We start from the raw sequence: 25,724 nt of genomic DNA, 5'->3' as shown, positions 1-25,724 counted from the left end.
TGGGCGGGCACTCGCCGTTGTCACCGGCTGCGCGGCGGCCTCGCGTGGTGGAGTTATTAAATGTTACACTCTGTGGCCGTGTGTTAGTCATGGAATCATAGATTTGTCAAGGTTGGAAGAGACTGTTAAGATCGTCAAGTCCAATTGTCAACCCAGTACTACCACTGTAACCCCTACACCACAACAGCAGCACCCAGATGCAGACACCTCTTAATCCAGGGTTGGTGACTCCACCACTTCCCTGAGCAACCTATTCCAAGACGACCTTAACGTTGAAATTTTTTTTCCTAGTATCCAGTCTAAATCTCCCAAGGCTCCCTGTCCAAGGGATCCACCTGCATGGGCTCAGGGATAAAGTCACCTATGGCCAGGCTCTGGGACAAACTCATCCATACCCTGGCAGACAGACTTTTCCCCTTTTCTGAAAAAGATGCAAAATCTGATCTTGTCCCTCCTCACCCTGAAGTTGCCACTCCTGAGTTGACAGGACACCCTGGTACCCACAAAGCATCCGCAGGGATCCCAGAGGGAAAAATGTCACTTCTAATAACTTAAAAACACTTTTGCTATTTTCAAAGTTACAAATCTTCACTACAAGTACCCACATTGCACCTCCAGGGAAGACATGGTGCAGCCAGCTGTGGCCTCTGCACCAGCTATATATTTTAAATATAAAGCTCCCAAGAGCTTTACACTTATAAATCAAATAGCGCTGCTGCTTTTAAAGGATCTGATTTTTAAAGTACTTTTAAGAGGGTGAAAAAAATCTATAAAATCAAGTTTGTTTTCTCACTAAAAAATGCCAACCATGAAAGCTCATTTTCCATTATAAAACTATTTATAAGAACATAGTTATATACAAGGTTTCACTGACCAAAGAGTTCACAATCATCTGCAAACTGATTCACTACAAGATCACACGGGAAAAGCTTCATAAGTAACATCAGCATGTGAAGGTAGTGACTCTTCTCAAAATCCATCGCAGGTCACAGACACAAAATCCTTTATTAGTGGAAAATCCAAACAACTCAAAAGGCTTCAGTCCATGTTCATTAGTATCGCCTGTTCATCTTCTTGAACTTCTCATAGTGATAATCATCTGTGGCTTTTTCATTGAGGGGACGTTTGCGATTTGGAGGAGACCCTTCAGAAGAGAGAGAGGGAAATATTATTTCCCTGTCCTTTGACAGGAGATGTCTTAACCCCACCACTTCCCTTATACAGCCCCTTGCTATGTAAGGTTATTGCTTCAGCTGTCACTGCTCCCCAACCTTACACCCTTTGCTGTTCTGGCTTCCACCAAACCCTTCTCAAATAGCTTTGCCAACATGCTTGAGCTGTGACCTTCACTACTCCACCCCTGAGCATCTCTAAAAACATCCTCCATCCAGAGGGGCTTCAGGTGTGACCTGGCAGTGGTACATCAAGCACAAACAACCAGCTCTCTTGGACTTGGATTGCTCCATTTCCCTCCTAGCTCAGGACATCCAGAGGAGGTAAAAAGACCCAGATCCTTTCTCTGTTTCCCTGAAGAGTTTCAGTGTATCTCTAGAGCCTTTCAGAACTTACGCTCAGGTTCTGGTCTCTCAGTATCCCCCACTCTCAGGGGACGGGGCTTTGGCTCCTCTTTGTTCCTTCGCACTGGTGCGTTCAGCTCCTCATGATAAACTGAGAGAAGGGAAACATCAGGTAAGGAATATTATCTGGAGCACTCTTATCCAGATGGACAAATTTCTATGGCATTTGTTACAAGTGATCTTTAGCAGAAACAACAGCAGCTTAGAACAACCATTCTTGGAATTGGGTTTCTATGGATAATCGATACAGGCAAGATGGGGTACAGCAAATTTCAGTAGCACTATTTCATCAGAAGTGGCCCAAACACTCTTTACTTCCTTTAGAACACACCAACCTGACCCCCAGTCACCCCTGTGAGCATGGAAGGCCACAGCAGAAGGCTGCCTTTCCTCCAGATGGCTGTGGTATGAGAGGCCCTCCCGGAAATTAATTCCCTTCTCCTGTCTAGTAAGGTCTGTGGCCACCTCTCTGCTCTGGCAGCCTAAAACATGGACCCTCTCCACTATAAACCACCATTTATCATCCCAGACAGGGCAGGCATTTCCAACGCACGCTCAAGGCACAACTTAAAGAAAACATCTTGAAATTTATGAGTTGCTGCCAGCTGGGAGTTCAGAAAGTTCAGCCATGAGAATGAGCAATGAGAGTCCCTCTTCTTGCTGACAGGAAGAAGAAAAAGACCAGGCCAGATGTGGTCTATATGAGCATCCCAGGAAAAGCAATTGTGGAGCTGCTTGTGCCAACACACAGACTCTGCATCAGACTCTGTCCCAGCCGGGTCAGGAGAACTACATAAGACTTACATCTGTTGTGCTGGACATAATTAACGGCCATGTTGGTGGGAACAAAGGAAGTTTCGCTGTCTTTCTTCTTGTTCTGCTGCTCTGCCAGCAGCTTGGCCTTGGCCTCTTCAGTTGAGATGATGTTTTTTATTTTTGCACTAGAAGAGAAAGAAAGAAAAAATACTCATAGTTAGAAGGGGTAGCAGGCACAGAAGTGCTAAGTGGATGGGTTTGGGGGGTAGTAACAGCACTGCCATGGTACTGTTACATGGTACATGTGTTTTTGGAGAGAGGAGGCATTGCTATAGAAACAGGTGCTTTGTTTCAAAGGCAAAAGGGAAGCTGTCATCTCTGTTCATCCTTTCAGTGCAGGGCACAAATGGGTCATCCAGAAAGCTGCCAGAGTCAGGTCACAAAAATTAAGAGCCTTTTCCCACAGGTCACACAGTGGAGCTGCACTGAGCCCTGTTGCTGTGCTGTGCTAGTTGCCACACTAACCCAAAGCAATTCTCAGTCCCACCCCACAGCCAAACTGGGGCTGTGTAATCCACCCATAGCGCTGCTCTGCCAACCAACAGCTGCTTATCCTGGAAATTCTGGCCATAACCCACAGATCTGTGAACCACATACTCAATTCCCAGGTCCACTTCAGGAATGCCACTCAGCATCTGGTTGGACAGCATCTCCTCAGTCTTCTTGGCAGAGGAGACACGGATGTTCTCTGGCAGCTCGTACAGAGAGTCCTCGGCGTTCTTAAGCTTCACCTTCTGCTCCTCATTCTCCACAATTCCCTTTCTCTTCTTCAGCTCAGTCTCAATGTACTTCATCCTAAACAGCAGCACATGAAGGACACACAGCATTTATTTCTGTGCCTGTACTCCATCCCAGCCCTGCTGAGCACAGCTGCATCCCTGTCCTGAAAGCTGGGACAGAAGAGAGTAATCTCTCCAAAAGAACTCAGCTAACATCAACAGCACGAATTAATTGTCCAAGAAACAATCAGATCCTCCAAGCTCTTTCACAGCCAGCAGGGAAGGCTCCCACTGGGATTTAATGTCAAGCTGGCTGGTTGGCACCTCCCAGCTCTGTCCATGAAAAAGCCTTCTCAAGTCTGGCATGCAGGAAGTGAAAGGGTGAGGGAAAGTTTCAGTGAGAACTGGGAAGATATTCTGGGAATACTCAGAATCCAAGACAGAAAATGTAAATGGTGAGTGACTACCCAGGCCAGTTCAACACCAGAGACACAGCACAACTCACATGTCAGCATCTTCATCCCGCCTGTTGGTCTCTGCTGAGAAGGAAGTTCCCAAGTTCAGATCTTCCTCTTCATTAATCCTAAGTGGAAACCACAATGTTTACAGGTTTTGGTGGGGGTTTTTTGTTTGTTGTTTGGTTTTTTGGGGAGGTAGGTGTGGTGTTTTTTTTAAACTAATTTAACATGTTAGGGTAAAAATAACTGGCCAAACTGCGTTATATTAAACTCTCTAAAGTGACACGACATCTGGTTAGTTCATTACCAGCTGTCATTTAACACTAGCACAGAGAGAGATTTTCAGAGCTCACATGCACCCACCTGTCCTTGCCTCTTTCCTTCAACTTCTTCATGTCCACCATTCCCCCGGATTTTATCTTAAATGGGTCATCCTGTAAACCAAGACATAACAAGAAACCCTGAAGCTTCCCCCTAGTTTAATGCTAACCTTCAAAATCTGGATGAAAGCACAGAAAACATTTAGGAACTGAGCTGTGACATCAGTCCCACCCCAGGCCAGACTCACACAGTCACTGGCTAGACCACAGCAATGTCTTCACACCATCACATCTTAGCCCTGAGGAGATGGAAGTGCCCAGCACTTACCACAAGTGTTGCTTCTTCTTGCAACTTCTCTCCCACAAGCAGAGCTACAGCACTGGTCAGGCAGATAAGGAAAGAAAATGGAATTCAGTGGAAGGAAACATATTACCAACAATACTGCATTGCTTTATCCTTCTTTAAGTCTCCCCCTCTTTTCCACCCTCAGGCTTTAACATGGAAACTGCTCTATCAGGAACATGGTTTTGGCAGTACCTGACATGTAATGGTTTGTACGGAAGGAGGCAGATGACGAGAGAAGTTCACTGTTACACCACACCCTCAGACAAAGCACAACTTCCCATCCCTTACCTCACCCCATTGGGTCGCTTTCTGAGGCTCTGAACTTCTTTGGCTTCCTCAAGTTTTAACCTGAATAAAAAAAATACATTTGACTTAGTACTTAATGCCTTGGTTTTAATTAATCATTTTGATTTTCTGCAGTTAACACAGAATTTTCTAGTCAGACTTTGCCCTAAACCTCTGCATATCAGCATCTGCTTTTCAGGTTAAATATGTATTTTCTATTTATTTGAAAAATTCCATGTATTTAAGCAATCAGAAAAAAAATCCTAACTAAGGCATCTGCTGGATTTGTCCCTTCCAGATGCTTTACCTCAGCTGAGGAAGGAAGCACCTAAATGTTGAAAGGCTTTAAGAAGTCAGTTTGGGAAGAACAAGCCAAGACACATCAGTGCAAGAGTGACTCTGAAGAAAGTTGATGGTAAACTGAAACCCCAAGTGCCTCTCTTTAAACTGACAGGCATCCTTAACTTCTGCAGACATTTAAACTTTTCCTAATGACACGTCTTTCAATACCTGCCAAGAACTGTGCACCATCAAGTATTTTTCAGATATAAAAAAGTAACAAGATCTTGTCGGGGATGAAAGAATCCGAGAACAGAAGGGACCCTCTGTGAGCGCCCAAGAGGATGACGAGTGAATGTCAACAAAGAGGCAGGTGCCCAGCAGGGACAGAGGGACCGTGGGGGTCAGGGTGGCCCTCAGTGTTTCCAAGCGCAGCTCCCAGGGCTGTCCGGCTCCAAACCCTCTCCTCTCCTGGCCGGAGCACCCGGGGGATGAGAAGAGAAGGACGAGACACCCCTGGGAACGGAGCTGCCACCCCGGAGCGGCCGGAGACGATGGAGAGATGAAGTGACACAGCAGTGTATCGGTGTGACGTGATGCTGTGACGCAACGACCCCATCACACAGCGGTTCAACACAATATGACACGACGCACCCTCTAACAGCACAGCCGTGGGTGACGATACGGCGATATGACGACATGACACCGTGTCGTGACGCGCCCGGACGCGGCACTGCTGCACTAAGGCAGACCCGTCAGCCCCACGACCGCTGGGCCCGGCCGGGCTCCCCGCCAGCCCCCGACCCACCTGACCTCCTCGGCGAGCTGCTCGTCCTCCTCCTCCTCGTCCTCGTCCTCCCTGCGCCGTCGGAAGGACTTCTTGGCCGGCATCGCTGCGGCCGCCGCGACGCGACACGACACGACAAGACACGGCCCCCCACAACGCTCAGCTCCGCTCCGGCTCCCGTCGCAGCGCGATGACGCCACAAACGCGCCGCGATCGACCACAACAGGCCGCGCGCACCGCCCCCTTGCCAGCACCGTGTCCGGGCAGGAGCCGCCCGGGAGCCCCCCGTCGTGACCCTGCCGGGAGCGGGCCGGGAGCCCCCGGGCTCTCCCTCGATTTTCCGAGGAGCCCCTGTGTAACGTCACGGGGGGAGTCCGTCCTGCAGCCTCAGCCGGTGCCGTGTGCGTGTCAGGGGAGCGCTCGGCCCACACCCGGTGTTTACAGCCTTGCAGCGGGCGGGACGCGAGCTCCTCCAGCCCCGGCCGCCCCCTCGATCACCGAGCCGCGCTGTTGCGTGCTCCGGCTCGAAGCGAGGGCTGAGCCCCGACCAGCCCGGTGACGGGGGAGCCCGAGTGCCCGGGCCCGCAGGGGCAAGCGCCACGCCCCTCTGGCCCGGCTCCGTCCCGCCCGGCGCAGCCCGGCCCCCGCCCGCTCCTCCCCCTCCATGCGCCATCGCGGCCCCGCCGCTGCTCCGGCCGGCTACCCGGCTGCCGTGGCCCACGTGCCTCCCGGCGGCCGCGGCCTGGGGCGGGGGCGGCGGCGTCCCGAGCAATCCCGGCAGGTGAGCGGGGAAGGCGGGCGGGGGCGCGGGGCCGTGCGGGGGGAGGCGGGCGGCCGGCCCGGGATGATGCAGCAATCAGCGGCCGGGGGCTCGAGGATCCCCGGCTTTGCTTAGGGGCGCCGCTGCAGCCCCCAGTGGCCCGGTGCCTTCCCCGGGCGACCCTTTGGAGGTTGGAGGTTATGCTGTTCAGACCTCCCCGGGCTGAGCGCTTGTAGCTGTCAGGAGGGGATTTGTGTTTTTGGGGTCTGCTGCGCTCGAGGAGGAAAGGGGGGAGTTCCCGGAGGTGTTTTTTGCTTAAAAGCTAAATCTCCGGGTGAGCCGTTGTGTTGTGACCTCCTGTAACAAAATCAGCGTTCAGACCTGCTCTGCTTTGCCTGTGCCACATAAACCTTCTGGCTTTCCCTGCAAACGTTCAGCGGCGAGTCAGAAGCACTTCCTTTCTGCTTTTGCCTTGTCAGTAGGGCAGTTCAGTAAGTATGTCTTTCTTTAGTACCTCAAGCATAAAATGTCGCTGAGAACTGCAGATATTCTGTTCTCTTGGTGGGTTATGCAAGACCAGACCCGGTAGTTTGTTTTGTGGATGAGCAGTGCAAAGATCTCTTTTGTTTGTGCAGTTACTCCACACACTGTCAGCCTGCATGGATCTGAAACTCTTGATAGCTTGGCTCTAGCTTTGGTACAAAACCACGCAGTTGGTTTATGCAAAAAAACCCCCCCAAAAACCCCAAACCCAAGAAATGTGTTCCTGTAGAAGGCAGAGACGCTGGGTTTGGCAGCAATTTAAGCAACCGAAAGTAGGTTGCAGTTACGGTGGAATTGTTCTGACACGTTCGTGTACTGTTCCTCCACAGTGGTGCTTGAGAAAGACAGGCTGAGGGACTTGTTTTAGGGTAACTTCTTTTCCCATCACCTGCAGTACGTTTTGACAGGCACAGTTCAGCTCTCTGGCAGTGCTTTCATGAAATTCCTGGTTTCTTGCGCAGCGTCAGAGCTGTGTGTGCCAGCTAAAGCTGGTAGGGCAGAGTCGGGAGAAGGCAGAGGTTGAATATTTCCTTCTGAGCAGTCACAACTCCAGCCTTTTTCTGCTGTGTGCTGTCAGGGCTGAGAGGCAAAAATGAGGTTTTTTCTCTGTTTTGTTAAAAAAGAGAAGCCCTGCGTTGGGAACATCAGCGCCCCAGTGCTGGAAATTCTAAAGGCATGGTTTTAATTTTGAGGAGAGGGGTGGTCCCAAGGAGAGCACTGAAGCCATCCACATCCACAAGACTGAATTAACACCGTGTGCTCCAGAACTGGTTCCTAGTTTGCTTAAGCTGGTGAAGATAAGGGGTCTGGAATTAATTTTAAACCGGTATTTTGTTTACTAGATTTTCTGGAAAATATCTGGGAAAGAGACAAGAAATCAAGGAAGGTGAAATAGCAAACGTGGCATTGATACTTTTTTTTTTTTTAATTGGACCAGCTAATGCATTTGGGAAAATGGGGTCGGGTTTGATGAAGAGACTCAGAGCCTGAAATGTCCCAGTTTTATGTGTTAGTCAAAGCTACCGTGCTCTTGTCACTTGTCTTTTAAATCAACATGTGTTACGTGATGCTGTTTTCCTTCTCTGGGAAGCTGCATGGAATTGCTCCATTGTTTGTTAAGCATCTCTTGACAAGTTACAGAGATCCAGGTCAGCACCACCGTGGTGTTTTCTACCATGCACGTATGATTTCTTCCCCCTCCAGTTTTGCTTTGCTCCTTCTGTCAGTTCATTCAGTTCTGCAGAGTGCTGGGAAAACATTGTAAAATTATGCTTGAGGTTTGTCTTCTGCCAAGGCAAGGTGCTAGGCAAGCTTTTCCACTCCCAGATAAGTGTTGCTGCAATGGCTTATTCATATATCTTTTTTTTATTATTTTATTTCCCCTGTCAGTGATTCAGACCAGATAACACTGGGAGTTCTTTCAAATGTCCTCAAAATGTGAAAAAAAAGAGTGTAGCAGCCCTGGAGTCATTAACATCAAGTTCATCAGATTTTTCCACTTCTTTCTTGCAGTAATGTGGCCTTTTCATATCTGCTTCATTTCCAGCCAACAGTAATATTTTTGATCCTGGTCTGTGCTATTAATATCACTTGTCTTCTTTTTTATTTTTTTTTAACAGCCATGAGTGAGGTTATTTAAGTTGTGCTTAAGAAACACAAAGTCCTTTCATTTTTATTTTTTTTTTATATAGCTGCATGTTACTCAGACATGTTTAAAGTCTTTTACATACCCGTGGACCACCATGAAAGTGTTTATTGTGCTCATAAGCACACAGCTATGAAATCCTCAGTTCTTGTCATGCTTGCACACATGAGCCAGGTGGAACAGTGTGTTGTTATGTTTTGCACAGTCTCAGACTTATGTGGCTCATAGTGTTGAAAATCTACCTATCAAATGGTAAATTCCTCAGAGACTGTAGCCTGGTTATTGGTGTTACAGTTCATTTAAGTTTATTTCCCTCTTGCCCAGCTTCATTTAGAACTAATCATATTTTTAGTGTTTGATAAGGGAGTGTAACAGTGTTAGATTGAGATCACCTGGAAGACACCACAGGCTCCACACTGGTGTCTTGGGCTGCAGTGCCCTTTCACTTTTCACCCGAGTTTCATGCAAACGAGCTAATTAGATTTGTTTCTTTGCAGCTGAAGCTGTGCCTGTGTGCCAGCACCTCCCTGCACTTCTGAAGGCACATTCCAGGACAGGGATTATTACCTTTATTTGTGTGTTTCCTTCTCCTCCCCATTGCCTTGTTCGCTTCAGTGCAGCCACTCAGCAGTGGGGCCAGACTGTGCCAGCTCATGGGAATGGCTCCAGATTTGGATTTGTTTCAGTCTCTGAACCTTAAAGGTGGATATGTAACCTCTAATATGCAAAACATGCCCATGTATCTTCTTACAGCCTGTGAGAGCAAACCTGACATGTAGGTAAAAGGAACTATCCTTTCTTGTCCCAGGCAAACACCCACCTTGTGTGAGCGTTGGTGAAAATGGGGGATACACGAGACATCTGTCCTCACCTGGATTCCATAGGAGAGGTGACCAGGGATGACCTGCTGCTCAAATCCAAGGTACAGGGTGTTGTGGTTGTTGGTCCTTCCCCTTTTAGCTGTTGTGCATGGGTTTGCATGTTTGCTTTTTGAAGAAAACGCTGCCTGTCTCCAGAGAGAGGCAAAAACTCTCCTTCCCACTCTGCTCTACCCTTCACATGTCCCATAAAGCCAACCTTTATGACCCCACCTTATCTATTCCTCACTGTCATCCTGCTTAAATGTTCATTTAGCTAAAGTGCTGCAAATTGTATATATTTGATTGGGAGTGTGGTATTAAGGAATACTGTGAGCTGCAGTTTGGCAAGGGCTGCCTCACAGAGAAGTTTGCCACTCTTAAAGGACTTGGTTACTTAAAAACCAACCAAGCAAACAAACCTTCTTTTGTCATGAATATGCAGGGAACTTGCCAGTCTTGTGGAGCTGTGGGACCAAACCTCTGGGCTTGTCTTCAGGTAAAAATGGCTTCTTATTTGTGTACATGATGTGGTGGAACTTCACCTGAATAGTAGGAAGCAAAGAGGGGGTTGATAGTGGAACCATCTATGTTTTTTTATGGATTCCAAGGAGGAGACTCCCTAGATGAAAGGGCAATGCTGTCAGAATCTGCCAAGATATAAGGAATTGCCCCTGCAATTCCCAGTAGGAATGAATAAAATGCCCAGTGTTGACTGTGAGCTGCCTCTGCTGGCACCTGTGAAGGGGCTGCAGGGTGACACCTTGGCAGATGTTGCTCAGGGCAGTGAGGAGGGAGGGAATGCCACGGGACATGTGGGTGGGAAGGGGCAGTTTATTTCTACACTGGAATCCCCGTGAGGTTTGAGGCTCCTCAGAGGAGCTGCCTGTTGGAGCAGTGACCTTGGAACAGAGCCTTTATCTGGGTCCAAACCTGGTTCCAGGTTTCCTTTCTTAAATCACTTCTAAATTCCCATGAATTCTAAATTTCCATCTTGTTCTGGGCCCTTAATAAAAAGCAGGTTAGAAAACTGGCAAGATAATTCTGAAGTTGCTGCTGCTGCTGGTGGGACTGGAGTTGCAGACTGTTTTGTGAAGGCTCTAATTTGATGTGCCTGTTGTGTTTTGGCTCTTTTCCCTCTCCAGACTGGTTGTCCTTATGTTGGTTGTGGGGAGTCCTTTGCTGACCACAGCACACTTCATGCACAGGTGAGCTTTCCTCTGTCATCCACGTTTAGACAAGACACAGTTGGATTTTTTCCCCCATTCCTCGCTCTGGTAGTCCTGTGCTTCAAACTGCACAGAGCTGTCAGAGGAGACCCCCTTCACTTCATCTCTTCAATTCTTAGGCCAAGAAGCACAACCTGACTGTGAACCTGACCACGTTCCGTGTGTGGTGCTACGCCTGTGAGAGGGAGGTGTTCCTGGAGCAGAGGCTGGCAGCACACCCGCCCTCCCCCCCGGCCAAGTTCCCTGAACCGGTGGGTCTGTGTCACACAGGGCCAGGGCTGAATGCTTGGCAGGGCTTTTGTTTGCCTGCTGTCAAATTAGCCAAGTGGCTTCTGCTGTTGTGCGGGTTTTGTCGTCACAGGAGCTCTTCCACTGAAAGTAGCCAGAGGGCCAGCAGCCCTGCCTTATAGGGTCTCCCAGCAAAAAGACTTCCAGATGGAAGTCTTTGATTTTTAAGGTCCCTTCCAACCCACACCATTCTACCATCCTGTGATTCTATGGCTTAAATATCTATTCTGACTTTATTTTTAACCCTTCCTTGCCTCTTCCATGGGGTGTCTGCATCTGGGAGGAACCACTGCAGCTGTGCCATCTTCATGGCCCATGGGAGTTTGAGCTGTCAGACCAGAAACACACGTACTTGTGACACTGCTGCTCGTTCCTGATGCCTCTTATCCTGTGTACTGGAAGCAGTAATAGTACAATTTCCTCTCCCTCCTGGCATTAGTGAGAAGGGTAGACAGTGCAACTGGTTCTTCTCTCTCCACAGTGCTTTTCTTAAAGGCTGGCTCCATTTATGTGTGAGATAATATCTCTCACAGCTCATCATTCATTTCTCTCACTGAGACTTACTTCTCTGCCTTTCATCTAGGATTCTCCTTTGCCTGCTCACCCTCTGAAAGCTGTTCCAATTGCAGTGGCTGATGAGGGCGAATCTGAATCAGAGGATGATGATTTGAAACCAAGAGGTAACTTTGCATCCCATGGATGAAAGGGCTGGGAGGGCAACTCTGCAATCTCTAGGACCTGCACTGGGAGGTTCCTGGGAGCAGAGTGTGGAGACTGTCTAGAAAGGGCTGGATTCCCTGTCCTTTGGGGAGGAATATAGAAAGCAGCATGTCTGGAAAGTGATTCATCCCTCTCTTGTTTGTGCTTTAGGCCTTACTGGAATGAAAAATCTTGGGAACTCCTGCTACATGAATGCAGCACTTCAGGCTCTCTCTAACTGGTAGGCGTGAGGGCCTTCAGTGGCATCCTTCACTAAATACCAAAAGTGTCACCTCTGATCTGAAACCTTCAAGAGTCTTGCAAAGAGAGATCAGCCAGGCTAAGGGCAGAAAAAAATAGTGTTTGTTTAGGGCAACAGAAGTGTTACAGCAGGAAATTGCTTGAAGTAAAATTGCATCATTTCTGTTGCAACAGAAAGCATTTATCTTGTGAAAAGCCATGTCACATCTCTTTATTCTCCCCAGTGATATCATTCTAACAACCCATATCCTAAAATATTCTCTAGCCATCCTGCTGAGGACTAATTCCAGGACCTCTTCTCTGTACTGGGAACAGGTTCACATCAGCCTTTTCCATTTGTTTCAAGTTAGGACTCAGGTCTGCATCTGGAATCACTTCCTCCCTTGATTTAGAAGCAGTACCTTAAGCATGCTTTTGATATAAGGCCTGCATTTAAATTTTAATAAACCCTTAAGTAGAAGCAGAGGAGAAACTTCTGAATCCTTCTCTTCCCTCTCTTGTAGCCCACCTCTCACACAGTTTTTCCTGGAATGTGGTGGACTGGTCCGTACAGATAAGAAACCTGCACTGTGCAAAAGTTACCAGAAGTTGGTGTCTGAGGTTTGGCACAAGAAACGGTGAGTGGCCACCTCTAATCTGTTCTGGCCAGGCTTCATAGATGTATTAGTTCTGAGATCTGGATGGAAGAAGTGATGCAGAGATTTTTTTACTGAAGAGAGTGGAAAATGCAGGTGACATTTTGGGAAGTGTTTGCTACTGATTCAAATTTAGACCAGTTCAAATTTAGACCAGTTCAAAGGACAGTGCAAAATTGTGCAGCTCTGTTAAAATCTGAAGATGTCTGCTCTGTGCAATCAATTTAAAACCATCAAACTAGGAATTTAAATGGCATTGCATGGTTGCCTCATGTTTCTTTTTAACAAGGCCTAAGTAGGATACAGAACCAAAGTGAACTGTGTCTTTTTGGAGGAGGAGGCTGTAGCCTGTGAAGCAATATCTCATCATTTTGATCTTGGTTTGATTCACCCCGTTTTCTGGGTGGTCAGCCCACCCAGATTTTGAGCCAGACATGGTGCTGCAGAATCCAACCAAGAAACTCTAATTGCCAAACCCTGCTCTGGAAAGAATCAGTTGAGAGCATTCAAAGTGTGGACAGAGCTGTAAGTGAAATGTGCTCTGGGGAGGAGCCTCTCTGGAAGGACAGACTGAAATGGCTGCGAGGTGTTTTCTGTCTCTTGGTGTGTTTGTCATCCAGCTAATGCAGAAATCTGTGCCCAGGCTTTGCAGGTGCATAATTATCTTTTGTCCTCTTTAACTGATCACCACGCCCTCTGCTATGGCCTATTAGACAGACTGGCTCCAGGCCCAATAAGCAAACTAACTCATTTTTTCTTTTTCCATGTCTAAACAGCCCGAGTTATGTTGTTCCAAGCAGTCTATCCCATGGAATTAAACTGGTCAACCCCATGTTCCGAGGCTATGCACAGCAGGTGGGGCCTGAAAAAATCCCTCCATTCCAGAGAGGGTGGGATTTTAATTCCTGCAGTGGTGGTGCTTGTGTTCAGAAGGAAGAGCTTGAGCTCAGGGGTCATGGCCTTTTTGTGTCAGTATCAGTGAGTTTGTAGACTGGGCTGGGATTTGGGAGACCTGGGTTCTTGCTGGTTCCAAATCAGTTTGTTTTCTTGTGTCAGCTTGCTCACCTCTGAAATTATGATGGTCAAATCCTTTATAAACAGCTTTGAGGTCTATTGATACCTGCCATATAAGAATTTGGTATTATTTATTCACATCAGAGCTGAAAAACCTGGATAAATCTGTACTAAAAAGTCAAAAGATGTGAGAGTTCTATATTCTTTCTCTGGGGAATCACAGCAAACTAAATCTTATATAAAGATAGTATCTTTTTTTTTTCTTTGAAGTCTTTATCAGTGTAGCTGCTCTGTTTGTTCTTTAGAATCAAATGTAAACAAAAAACTATGATTCAAAAATTTGCAAGAGAAGTGACAGTACATCTAAACCATGATAGTGACAAGAAATCAAAACAGAGGATAAAAATAATGATTAATGAAAGAACTTCTATATCTGTCTTTGATGTGAAGTACATTGGCTTGGAAAACTCTCATCTCTAAAGAGATAAAATTGAAGGCAGGGCAGGCTAAAAGCCAAACTTCATAAAATAACAGAAACATCATAATTAACTCTCTGGAGTTGTCAAAATACCAAGTTGCTTTCCAGCAGCTCCTTTGAAGCCAACATATCAGCTCTTTTAGCATGTATTATGAATGTAGGAGCTTGCACCTGGATTGTATAGCCTTGGTTCCATTCCTAGTTTATTAAAGATTTTAATCTGCCCTCTCTAAGGGATGGATTACCCTGAGCAGAAGTGAGTGTTCATAAAATTTATTTGTGGGTGTTTGTCTGTTCTCCAGGGCTTCCTGTTTTCATCAGGTTTCTCCTTGCCTCTTATCAGTGGCAAGCCCCTGACAAATAAGCTCCTGGTTTGCAGGCTGCTCTCTGGCTTTTCAATGTCTTTCAGCTGAAGATATTCAGATAAAAAAAAAATTGGGCCTTTTATTATTTAGGAGTTAATAGCATTTCTGTTGCAGAGAGGCCCTTTGGTATGTGGGCATGGCCCTCTCTCTGCTTTAGCAGAGCTGCAGAGCTGGTTGACCTTTGTGGGCAGTGTTGGAACAGGCTGAGAGTGGAGCCCCTCTTTGCCCCCCCCCTCTCATTTGCCCCATTTCTGGCTGGATACTGACATGGAATCACTTGGTTTTCAGGACACTCAGGAGTTCCTGCGGTGCCTGATGGATCAGCTCCACGAAGAACTGAAGGAACCAGTTGTTGCAGAGACGAGGGATTTGGATACCATTGAGCAGGAGGACAAGCGGGAGGGGGACCGGAGCCCCTCGGAGGATGAGTTCCTGTCCTGTGACTCCAGCAGTGACAGGGGTGAAGGGGAGGGACAAAGTCGGACCACAGGGAGCATGGGGAGTGGCTCCCTGGCAGAGACAGAGCTGCTGATCCAGGATGAAGCAGGGAGAGGGATCTCTGAGAAAGAAAGGATGAAGGACAGGAAGTTCTCCTGTGGCCACCGGCGCAGCAACTCGGAGCAGGTGGATGAGGATGCAGATGTTGACACTACTATGATGCCAGTTGATGGCAGAGCCTCACCTGAGATGCTGCCAGCTCCCCGTCCTGCCAGCCCCTGTAGGACACCAGGTACACCCCTCTTCCAGTCAGGATATCTCTGAGAAGATGAGTTACATCCTGCCCAGGGACTGTGGTGTGGTGCAGTGGCAAACCACACATAATGTGACTGTTCCTTCTCTGGGTTTCAAAAGATTTTGTATGCAGAGTTTTCCTCAGTCCTGCCTTTGTCTATAAGAAAATACACTAGGTGAGCCAGAGAGGTGCTTAGCCAGGCCAAAGTGCTGTGAGCTGAGTAAAGGCACAGCATTGTCTTTACCTGCCTCTGCCAAACCTGCAAACACTGTATTTATGCCTTTTAAGAAAAAAGGCTTTTTATGTTTACGTTGCTTTATTTGATACTCTGGCCTGGGGAAATAATAGCTGTGGAAAGGGCATGGGAGAAGGTGTGTGTTATGTTGGACTGTGGGCTTTGGGGAGAGAAAAGGGAGAGGCACAGTTTGTGCATTTCTGTCTCGGGGAAAAGAAAAGAGCAGCAGTGTGGAGTCACCTCAAGCTGAACATACCCGATCTTTCAACGCTTCTTTATGTAAGAGCCTTACTCTGCCAGCTGGCACTGAAGGCAGCAATGCTGTTTGTGTGGATTAGGGCTACAGGAGCAAGCTGCAAAACCTAATTAGTCATCTAAGTGTGAAAAAATGGCGGGTTGTTTTGGGGGGATTTTTAGTCTGTGATTATTAGCTGTTCAGTACAGCTCTGTGTGCACTCTCACCCATGCTCTGAGGGAGCTGTGTCTGCCAGCCTGTGCAAGCAGGACAGTTAACAGGCACTGAACTGTGCCTTTGGAAAAGGTTCTGTGCTGGAATGCAGAGCTGGGCTGACACCGATGGCAGTGGGGTTGCCTTTCATAACTGGGGTTTTCACCAGTGCCCTTTTCCCTCCCTGTTTTCCCCAGTAGAGCCTGACAATGATGCCTACGTGCGCTGCTCCTCACGCCCCTGCAGTCCCGTTCATCATGAGATGCACTCCAAGCTCTCCAGCAGCCCTCCTCGCTCCAGTCCTGCCAGGATTGGACCTTCCTATGTCCTCAAGAAAGGTAGTGCAGAGAGGGATTACTGGGAGGCAAAGGGGGGGGCACATAGAGGAGGAGGGGAGAGAAGGAATCCATCGTGATTCTTGATTAACAGATGTAAAAAGTGCTGATTCCCCTGGACATCAGTGCGTTCTAAAATAGTATTTGGCAAAGACTACAGTAAACCTGCAGGTAAAGTCAAGCTCTGGGCACAACAATGTTCTAGTTTGTTCTTACACTGGAGCCTGAAATGATCTCCATGTCTGGATCTGCTGTGTTTGTCATGAATAAAATGGCTCTGAAGTCCCAGGCACAAGCTCTGTCCCTTCAGGGGAGTGGGGAGATGCAAAAACATTTGTCTGCCAGACTTGAATTTCATAGCATGTGGGCCTGAGGACTGTAAGATGTTGTTACTGACAGAGCTTCCTGCCTCTTGGACAGCTTGGGCTCACAAGAATGGAATTAAGGCTGCAGATGTCCCTCAGTGCTGGGAGCACTGTCAGGCTGCAGTGGAGCCTGGCTTGGGTTGTTATCAAACCAGTCTCTTCATCCCACAGCACACTGCAAATCCAAATCCCTCCACATTGCATAGTCTACAAACACAATGGCATGTGCTTGTACCACTGTCCCTACAGCTGTTCCATGAGGACATTCTCTCTTCAGCTGTGTCCCAGCCCCCTGGCTGAGGTCAGCACAGCCGCAGATGTTCTGGCTGGATGAAGGGTACTCTGTCTCTGTGCACATGTGTGTGGGAAGAGGGTTTGTTATTAAACAAAACTTTGCATTTGGCCAGTCCCTGTTGTGGAGAATCCTCACCAGTGCAAGAAACCTGGGGAACACGTGGCCAGAGGGGGGGAAAAAGAAAAAAAAAAGGACAAAGTACAGAGACAGGTCAGGGGGGAGAGGAGGTAAAGTGCAAAGCTTAGAGCAAAATGTCGCAGGACTTAAAAAAAGCAGGGGCTGTCTGTGGCAGGGCCAGGCTTCTAAACATGTAAGAGGATGGAAACAGGATTTCCAGTAAGACAATTTCTGCCTCCTGAGAGCTGGCACGCTGCTGTTGGTTCAGTTGGCTGCCTCCCCCTTTCTTATATCACACACAGCAGCAGTGTCCTCCGTGTCCCTGCACTACAGGCTCCACCATCTCCCTGTCACGCACGTGGGGTCTGACCATCAGCACAGTGCTTGTCTCATGTTCTTATGAGACTGTGTGACTCTAGAGAGACAGGAGACTGAGAGGGAGTTACTCCACAGTGGGGCTTCCTTGTCTTTCAGCCCAGATGCAGGCTTCTGGGAAAAAGAAGAAGGAACTCCGTTACCGCAGTGTGATTTCCGACATCTTCGACGGCTCCATCCTCAGCCTGGTGCAGTGCCTCACGTGTGACAGGGTGAGTCTCCCGGGCCCTGTCAGCCTCACAGCACAGCTTTCAAGCTTGTAGATCCCTTCCTAGGGAATGGTGTTGCTCTTTCCAAACCCTGGGATGCAGAGGCCTGCTAAAATGGGGATGGGTGATGGCAGGGGAGGTGTGAGGACCTGCCATGCCAAGGAGACGTGTTTCTCTGTAGGGGTCTGTTTGCAGATCCATGTTACTGAGTTGGCCCAGGATATCAGATTCACATTAGGAAATGGAATCCAGTGCTACAAAAGCCCTGACAGAAGTCAGTCTGCTGACAGCAGGGAAGAATAATTAGCCAGAGCAAGTTGCTCCTACTGCCAGCTCAGGTTTCTAGCCTAGACAAAATCCAAGCAGTGATAAAAGGTGATGAAGGTCAGGTCCCATCTCCATTACACACACAGGAAACCCAGACCTCTTCCTCTTGGATATTTCCAGGTTTCTACAACAGTGGAGACATTCCAGGACCTGTCACTCCCAATCCCAGGGAAGGAGGACTTGGCCAAGCTGCACTCTGCCATCTACCAAAACGTGCCAGCTAAGACAGGGGCATGTGGGGACAACTATGCCTCACAAGGCTGGATTGCTTTCATCATGGAGTATATCCGGAGGTGTGTTCCCTGTGCAGGACATCTTTTTTTCTGGGGTTTGCCCTGCAGTGCTGGAAGGCAGCTATCCTTAACTAGTGGCCAGTTGGAACCATTCCTTGGAGGACAGCATGTGGCATCTCACAGGGCTTTGAGCCTTTTCATGTAAACCAGTTGTTACCATTGCTCTAGTTCTGTCACACACCTTGAGAGCTCTTGTGCAGCTGATCATCCCTCACTTCTGCCCTCCAGAGCAAATTAATTCCTGGTTTAGTTTTCCAAATCATTTCCAGTTTGAGCAGTCACAGTAGGAACATCAGCTGAGAGCAGTCCTGCCTTCCCTGCTCCTCTGGGATGTAGGATGAGCTTAGGAAGGAAACCCATCATCCATTTGGGGTTTTGTACACCAAAGCATTCAGCTGTTTTAGGTACAACTCTTAATCACTTCTCCTCTGCAGGTTTGTGGTGTCCTGTATCCCTAGCTGGTTTTGGGGTCCCGTGGTGACACTGGAGGATTGCCTTGCTGCCTTTTTTGCAGCAGATGAGTTGAAGGGTGAGTTTTCTTCAGTGGGGTCTGACAGCACAGAGATGCATTTTGTGTGTGTTTTGGAGGCAAATTAAAGCTCTGACAAATCCTGCCTTATCATGTCACTTAGAGGGTGGCAGTACCAAAAGTTGGCAGCTCAGCATCTCTGTGCAGGACTGAGTTTTCCCACCTGCTCAGGAGTGGGAAATCTGGGTGAGAGTGTCCTCAGCAAGGAATAGCTGTTGGTTGGTTGAGTGCTGTGGTTACTTAGTTCCTTTGCTTTCTCCACCAACTTCTTAAGCTCTAGAGGACTCAATTTGCTCTTTGTGTGTTGGTGGTGGGCAGTTCCATACTTTCCTGCTAGTTGCATTCTCTTCTTGCCCACACTTATTGAGAGGAATTGTTTTGATCTCCTCTCATCCTGGCTTCCCCAAGAGGCTCTGAACATGGTTTCTCTGCACTCACTGGAAATGTAGCTGCACTTCATTGGAAGTGTCAGCCTTGTGTGCTCTGAGCAACTGTATAATGGCTCTCTTCTCTCTGTCTGCAGGGGACAACATGTACAGTTGTGAACGGTGTAAGAAGTAAGTCGGCATTATCTGTATAGTGTTGCTTTTCTGGAACTTTATTTCTCTGTATTGCTGTCAAATATTTTGCTGTGCCCTCTACCTGGACATCTCTTCTGCTGGAATTCAGGATTTGTCTTGGATTCCAAAGTGAGCAAGACCCAGCCTTGCCTTTTGGCATCCCTTTGCTTCAGAGGGTTCTCACAGCTCGTTCCTTTTCCTCCCCCAGGCTGCGGAATGGAGTGAAGTACTGCAAAGTCCTCCGGCTCCCAGAGGTGAGTGAAAGCACCTTGTTCTCTAGTTCTCTTTTAGCAGCCCTGAGGAGGTGGGGAGGCCAGAGGTGGAACAAAACCAGCAGTTTGTATCTAGACCAGATGAGGCTTTCCCATTCTAATCTGAGGAGCCAGCAGGAAGATCAGACACACAGAGATGTGCTGTGTTACCAGAACAGCCACAGTAACACTGGGCTCTGGTGTCCTCTGTCCTTGGTCTTTCAGATTCTCTGCATCCACTTGAAACGGTTCCGGCACGAGGTGATGTATTCCTTCAAGATCAACAGCCATGTCTCCTTCCCCTTGGAAGGGCTGGATCTGCGACCCTTCCTGGCCAAGGAGTGTGTCTCCCAGATCACCACCTACGACCTCCTGTCAGTCATCTGCCACCACGGCACAGCAGGCAGTAAGTCCTTCTGCTGGGAGCACGGGCAGAGGAGCAGCAATGGGAGGAGTGTGTTCAGGGCTAGCCAACACCTCTGCTGGGCTGAGGGGCAGTGTAAGGCCACCCCCCTCCATTCCCAGCCTTGTGCAGCCTCTGCCCTTTGCAAGTGAACCAAGCAACCTTCTGACAGATCCCCTGCAGCTATTTCAGCCTCACTATGGGCTTGGCTCAAACCCTTTCCCAGTGTTCAGTCTTGCTGAGAGGCTCTTACAAGGCAGGCAAATCAGGGTGACAGTGCCAGGCTCTGCTGCTCCTGCAGAGCTTGCCTGAACAGGAATTATCCTTTTTTTTTTTTTTTTTTTGTGTGTGTCTGTCTCTCTGTTCTCTGCCAGCAGCTAATCCTGTTTGTGCTGCTGACATTATCCCAGGCCTGCCTTCTGTCTGCACTGTGAATCCCAGCAGGGCTGTGTTCTCTGTTCCAGGTGGCCATTACATTGCCTACTGCCAGAACGTGATCAATGGCCAGTGGTACGAGTTCGACGACCAGTACGTCACCGAGGTGCACGAGACCGTGGTGCAAAATGCAGAAGCCTATGTCCTGTTCTACAGGTGAGCTGAGCCCTGCTTACAGGAGACCTAGAAATGCATTTCACAAACTTTGAGTTTTCAGGAATTGTTTAATTTTCTTCTCCCCTCTGCAGGAAGAGCAGTGAAGAAGCTGTGCGAGAGCGCCAGAAGGTCGTGTCCCTGGCCAGCATGAAGGAGCACAGTTTGCTCCAGTTCTACATCTCTCGAGAGTGGCTCAATAAATTCAACACCTTTGCTGAGCCTGGGCCCATCACCAACCACACCTTTCTGTGCTCCCATGGAGGTAAGGCTGCTGGACCTGGGAGCAGCACCTCTTGGCTGTACCTTTGTTTCCTGGTGCATGAACAACTGCAGGAAAATGCTCCAGCTGCCATTCTGATACAGGGGATGCTCCAGTGGGATCCTCTTTGGCAGAAACTCCAGCCTGCTCAGGAAGGGATGAGACAATTACCCATTGTGCTGCTGGTCAGAGGCCTGAGGGGGATGTTTAATGCTGGGAAACATCAGTTTTCAGTTCTCTGTGTTTAAAAACAAACCTGGAGAAAGCAGATAGGGCAGCATTTATCTGTGTTACCCTGTCAGCAAGGCTGGCCCTCAGGGTTTGTTTGGAGAATGGAGCTGATACTATATCTGACTCTTCTGCTGCTTCATCAGTCATGCTGGGGAGCACTTGTGTTTGTAAATCTCTCACTGGAATTGAAGCACTTGGTTAGAAATTGAGGCCGTGAATTGAGAAATGTCCACAGCTGATGAACTCTTGACTGTTTTCTATTAGCAGAGGGAGCAGAATCTGGAATCAGAGTTTTCAGAAAGGAAAATCTGCCTTTTTATTTGTGTCTATTTTACACAGCAGTGAGTTCCCTGATTAACTCTTCCCTTTGCCTTTCCTCCACAGGGATCCCTCCTAATAAATACCATTACATCGATGATCTGGTTGTGATTCTGCCCCAAAACGTGTGGGAATATCTCTACAACAGGTGAATGTGACCATTTCATTCTTTCTCCCAGTATTTGGTAGAGTTTCCTGATCTAAGTCAGAATAAGCTGGACCAGTGCCTGTTCCAGAGCACTGGGTGGTCCTCAGTGGTTGAGTGAAGGCAGCTCTGCCCTCGGCTACAGATGCACCTCCTTCACCAGTGTGTGCAGTAGTAAATAATCCATGTCTGTAGGATGCAGGGCTGGGAAGCATTTCCATTCTGCTGCAGCTCCCCATTCCCCTCTCTCCCTGTGCTCAGGTTTGGGGGTGGCCCTGCTGTGAACCATCTGTATGTGTGCTCCATTTGCCAAGTGGAGATCGAAGCGCTCGCCAAGCGCAGGAGGATCGAAATCGACACCTTCATCAAGGTTGGCATGGGAAGCATCTGGAAGGAAGGCAAAGGGTGGAGGGGGGAAATGGAGACCTGGAAAACTCCTGCCAGTTTTCCAGAACATGATCTACAGCATGGGCAGGAGGTTGGCCTGGGGGTTCCCCGGTGCTGGCAGCACAGGGGAAGGGCAGCTGGGACGTGAAATTGCTGTGCAGGCACAAAGTGTGAAACCATCCTTGTCTCTTGCCTGCTCTGGTGAGCAGGAACAGGGTGAGGAGGGAATTATGTGGGGTTCTGCTGGAGAATGGCAAGGCTGCCTTTGGGGAAGGGGCCCCCTGAGATCTCAGGAGTGACTAAGTCCTTCCTGCATGTCTCTGTTCTCTGCTCTCCCAGCTGAACAAGGCTTTCCAGGCAGAGGAGTCTCCAAGTGTCATCTACTGTATCAGCATGCAGTGGTTCCGGGAGTGGGAAGCCTTTGTCAAGGGCAAGGATAATGGTAAGGATCAGAGACCAGGGATCTGCCAGGGGTGAGGGGTGGAATGGAAATGAGTCCATTTGTTGGGTCCTGGGTGAGCACTGCCCTGGCTGCGGTGACGAGGCTGAGCAGAGTTCAGACACCAGCCCCCCTGACTGCCTGCAGGTTCCCAGAAATGACAAGAGAACCAGCTCAGGAAAGCAGCTGGATCTGGAGGCAATAAGGAAAGTAGATGGTTTTTGACATGTTTGTTCCCCTGCAGAGCCTCCTGGACCCATTGACAACACCAAGATTGCCCTCACAAAACCAGGTGGCCACGTGCAAGTCAAGCAGGGTAAGGCTTGTGCTTCTACCTTGTAGTGTTCCTGAAGGGGGAGGAGACTGTTCCACTGGATCTGGGTGTCCATAATGAAGCAGTCACAGAGCAAGATGGTGTTGCAGAGAAGGACAGTTCTCTGCCCAACCCCATTCTGCCTGCCACTGAGCCAGTTCTCCAGTGGCAGCTCTTCCACGACCAGCTTGCTGCTGTGGCTGGTTCCTGCAGCTGCTCCCCAGGCCCCTTCCACCATTCCCCTTCGTGGTGTAGCTTGGATCCTGTGTTGCTTTGGACTTGGTCTTTACTCAGCATCTGTTGTGGTGCAGCTTCTGAAGTAAAAACAGCCTCATGTGCCCAGGGAAGTTTAGATTGGATATTAGGAAAAATTTCTTCAGGGAAAAGGTGGTCAAGGTTTGGAACAGGCTGCCCAGGGCAGTGATGGAGTCGCCATCTCTAGAGGGATTTAAAAGACATACAGATGTGGTGACTGGGGACGTGGATTAGTGATGGACACCCTGGAGCCCTGCTGCTTCCAGGAGGTGGCACTGTGGGGGCTGCAGCTGTACTGGGTCAGCAGGGTGGGGGCTTTGGTAGGGACCACCAGTGCCTCCTCTTCCTGGGGTGAGCCGTGCAGGGGAGGTGGCTGGAGAGAACGTCCTCGCGTTGTGGGGCCTCATCCTTTCCCTCCTGGATCAGTGCTGTTGTCCCTTCCAGGCGCTGACTACGGGCAGATTTCCGAGGAGACGTGGGTTTATCTGAGCACACTGTATGGAGGGGGCCCCGAGATTGCCATCAGACAGAACGTGGCCCAGGTCCAAGAGCTGGAGAACCACCACGGGGAGCAGAAGATCGAAGCGGAGACGCGCGCGGTGTGACCTGTGTGGGACGGGGCAGGGAAGGCACAGACACCTCTGTGTGGGGGTGGAGGGCTGGGGAGTCCTGAGGGGTCAAACCTCTTCTTGTCTGGTACTCGAAGGTGTGTGCAGCTCCCCCCAAACTCCTGGGGCAGGCAGGCTTCCTCCTCATCCTTTCAACGCGGCTTTGAGCACAGGGTGGTGCTGGGATGGACTGGGAGAAGGCTCTAACTCGCCTCTGGATGAAGCCATGGTACGAGGCTGCAGCCACACCTCCCGAGGGTTGTCCTGACCCGAGCCCTCCCCCTTGCCTTTGCTTACAAGAAGCCAGCACTCCCAGCTTGTCCCCAGTGCACCGATCTCTGCTCCTGTGCAGGTTTTGCTTTTGGCACTTTTCTTTTTAACTCAAATGTATGAAGACAATGAAATGTTATTATTTATGTTTCCAGCGGGCAGTGTTGCAAGTAGAGAAACCTGTTGTTTGAGGCTGAGGAAAGCCACAGTCTCCCTGGGGTTTTGTGCTGGTGGTGCACAGCTGTCACAACTTCCTAGTTTTTGCTCTTTATCAAATTCTTGCAAATTCGGTTGCAACCAACTAAGAAATTTGGAAAGAGGCTGTTCCTTTCTCCTCTCGCTCCCAAAACCTCACCTTCATGGTCCTGCAGAATTCTATTTTCTCCTTCTGTCTGATTTCACCTGTTCAGCACAGTTTCAGAGAACAGAGCTGGAAGGTGAGTCTTCCTTCCCACTGCCCTCTTCCTGCTGAAGCTCCTGGCACTGTGGAGCTGTGGGCTGGAGCCTCTGGGGGTGCAGCTCAGGGGGTGGTACCTGGAAGGCTGGGCTGGGCACAGCACAGCTCTCATGCAGATTTTGGAACTCCTTGCTTCTAACCCGGTTCTCAGACTGACCCTGCCATAAGCTGTGTCTCCACATCTGTCACGACAAGCAGAGGGGTGGGAAGGCTGAGGAAGGGCTCCTCTGTTCCCACAGAGCCCATTCTGAGGGGTCACCCTTGGCTGGGCAGGGCCCAGGCTGGGGAAGCAGCTTTTTAGGACTGAGCTGCTTCCTGCTAAGGAGCCCCCACCTGTGTGCTGAGGTCATTCCAGATGTCCTTTGTGTATACAGTGGCTCACTTAATGAATTGCTCCCCATCTATTGCCACCAGTACAGCCAAGGAGCAGCTGATGGAGGCAGTGGAGACAGGAATGAAGGCAAAAAAGGCCAAACTCCACTTTTCGCAGCAGAGCTACTCTTAAAAAGATTTTCATTCATCTTGTAAGGCAGAAAGGCAAGAGTTAAATATTTGCAAGGCTTTGAGTGAGGTTTAGTGGAGGCAGAGAAGGAAGAGGTGCCTCCCATGGCCTGAGGAACAAAACTGTGTTTTTGTGGTGCTGGATGATTGCACAGCATCCAGTCTGGCCTTAGTGGTGCCAGACTCCATGTGGGGCTGGGACCTCCCAAGCTCCTCACCTGAAAAAGAGAGGGGAGGGAGGGGGAGGGAAAGGCTGCTCCTTGACTTAGAGATAGAAGGGGGTAGGACAGGAGAACTTCAGAAGAAAAATGTGGCCTTCAGATTATTTATTCCTTTTTTTTTTAGATCAAATGTTTGCTGCAAACAGCAGCTTCTTTACAAACTGTCTGTAAACGGTTCAGCATGTTAATTTTACAGTCCTGTTTATGGGATGCTTGTATAGACCCAGACAGGCCCGAGGGGGAGGTCAGAGAATGAGCCACTGTTGGGATTCTCATTGTTCCAAGCTGTCTTTTGTCCCCCACTGCAGCAGCCCTGGGATCTGCTGCAGAGCCTGCAGGGCTGCATGTCCGTGTTGTCCGTGCGTCCGGAGGGTGCTGTACAGACTGTAAGACACTCCTGTGCTTAAGTGTTAGACCTTGTGCTGAAAATGTGGTACAATAAATACATGTGCATTCAACACGCTGCTGCCTGGGGCCTGCCTTGCCTGGGGAGAGGGACTGGCAGCTCCAGGGAGCCCGGGGTGGGAGCAAGGGAGAAAAATTAAAGAAGAAAAATTAAAATCCAAACTTCCTGCTGCCCAGAGGTCATATGGGTTCTTCTGGGTAGCAATGAGCTTCAGTAGCCTGAGGCTACTAAATCATCCTGTGCTGGTTCAGAGGGTACCTGCCCCTTCAGTCTCTACTTACAGACATCCCTTCACCTTTCATTTACCCCATTTCACCTGAGTGTGCCTCAGAAAGCCTGGGGGCTCTGGAAACACATGTTCATGACCATCATTACTATTCTGGAAGTAACTTGCAAGGGAAGGAGTTTCATTGAGCTGTTCTAGGATTCTGCAAGAGAGTTTCCTGTCACTGCTTTGTGGCTGAGATGTCCCTGCTGATACCATTCC

The 25,724-nt window shown here is 49.0% G+C and overlaps 2 protein-coding genes across 5 annotated transcripts; one reads left to right on the top strand and one right to left on the bottom strand.

The window, feature by feature from the left end:
* Positions 1-816: 816 nt before the first annotated feature.
* CUNH9orf78 (chromosome unknown C9orf78 homolog) lies at positions 817-5,781 on the bottom strand. The gene is made up of 9 exons (XM_008919444.3): positions 5,609-5,781; positions 4,525-4,584; positions 4,219-4,270; positions 3,934-4,004; positions 3,618-3,695; positions 2,991-3,188; positions 2,382-2,518; positions 1,570-1,668; positions 817-1,144 (listed from the first exon to the last, which is right to left on the bottom strand). Exons 1-9 carry the CDS (start codon positions 5,689-5,691, stop codon positions 1,053-1,055), a joined length of 870 nt encoding a protein of 289 aa, XP_008917692.2. The 5' UTR covers positions 5,692-5,781; the 3' UTR covers positions 817-1,052.
* Positions 5,782-5,926: 145 nt separating this feature from the next.
* Positions 5,927-25,291, top strand: USP20 (ubiquitin specific peptidase 20). Of its 4 annotated transcripts, none has more exons than XM_029960485.1 (24): positions 5,927-5,942; positions 9,344-9,457; positions 9,838-9,891; positions 10,538-10,600; positions 10,741-10,872; positions 11,493-11,589; positions 11,780-11,849; positions 12,373-12,486; positions 13,281-13,359; positions 14,650-15,091; positions 15,975-16,115; positions 17,364-17,476; positions 17,921-18,093; positions 18,528-18,622; positions 19,146-19,179; positions 19,391-19,436; positions 19,659-19,839; positions 20,301-20,427; positions 20,520-20,689; positions 21,302-21,383; positions 21,642-21,750; positions 22,107-22,209; positions 22,451-22,522; positions 23,219-25,291. In XM_029960485.1, the coding sequence occupies exons 2-24, from the start codon at positions 9,377-9,379 to the stop codon at positions 23,377-23,379; spliced, it is 2,739 nt and encodes a 912-aa protein (XP_029816345.1). In that variant the 5' UTR covers positions 5,927-5,942; positions 9,344-9,376; the 3' UTR covers positions 23,380-25,291. The 4 variants fall into 4 exon arrangements, with proteins under 4 accessions (XP_029816345.1, XP_008917646.1, XP_017929829.1 ...); XM_008919398.4 differs by lacking the exon at positions 5,927-5,942 and adding an exon at positions 6,628-6,681 and having other exon boundaries at positions 15,978-16,115; XM_018074340.3 differs by lacking the exon at positions 5,927-5,942 and adding an exon at positions 6,628-6,681.
* Positions 25,292-25,724: the final 433 nt, after the last annotated feature.

Source organism: Manacus vitellinus, unplaced genomic scaffold, assembly GCF_001715985.3.
Source record: "Manacus vitellinus isolate BGI_N305 unplaced genomic scaffold, ASM171598v3 scaffold_27_pilon, whole genome shotgun sequence".
NCBI lineage: Eukaryota > Metazoa > Chordata > Aves > Passeriformes > Pipridae > Manacus > Manacus vitellinus.
This window is presented reverse-complemented; position numbering and strand designations above follow the sequence as displayed.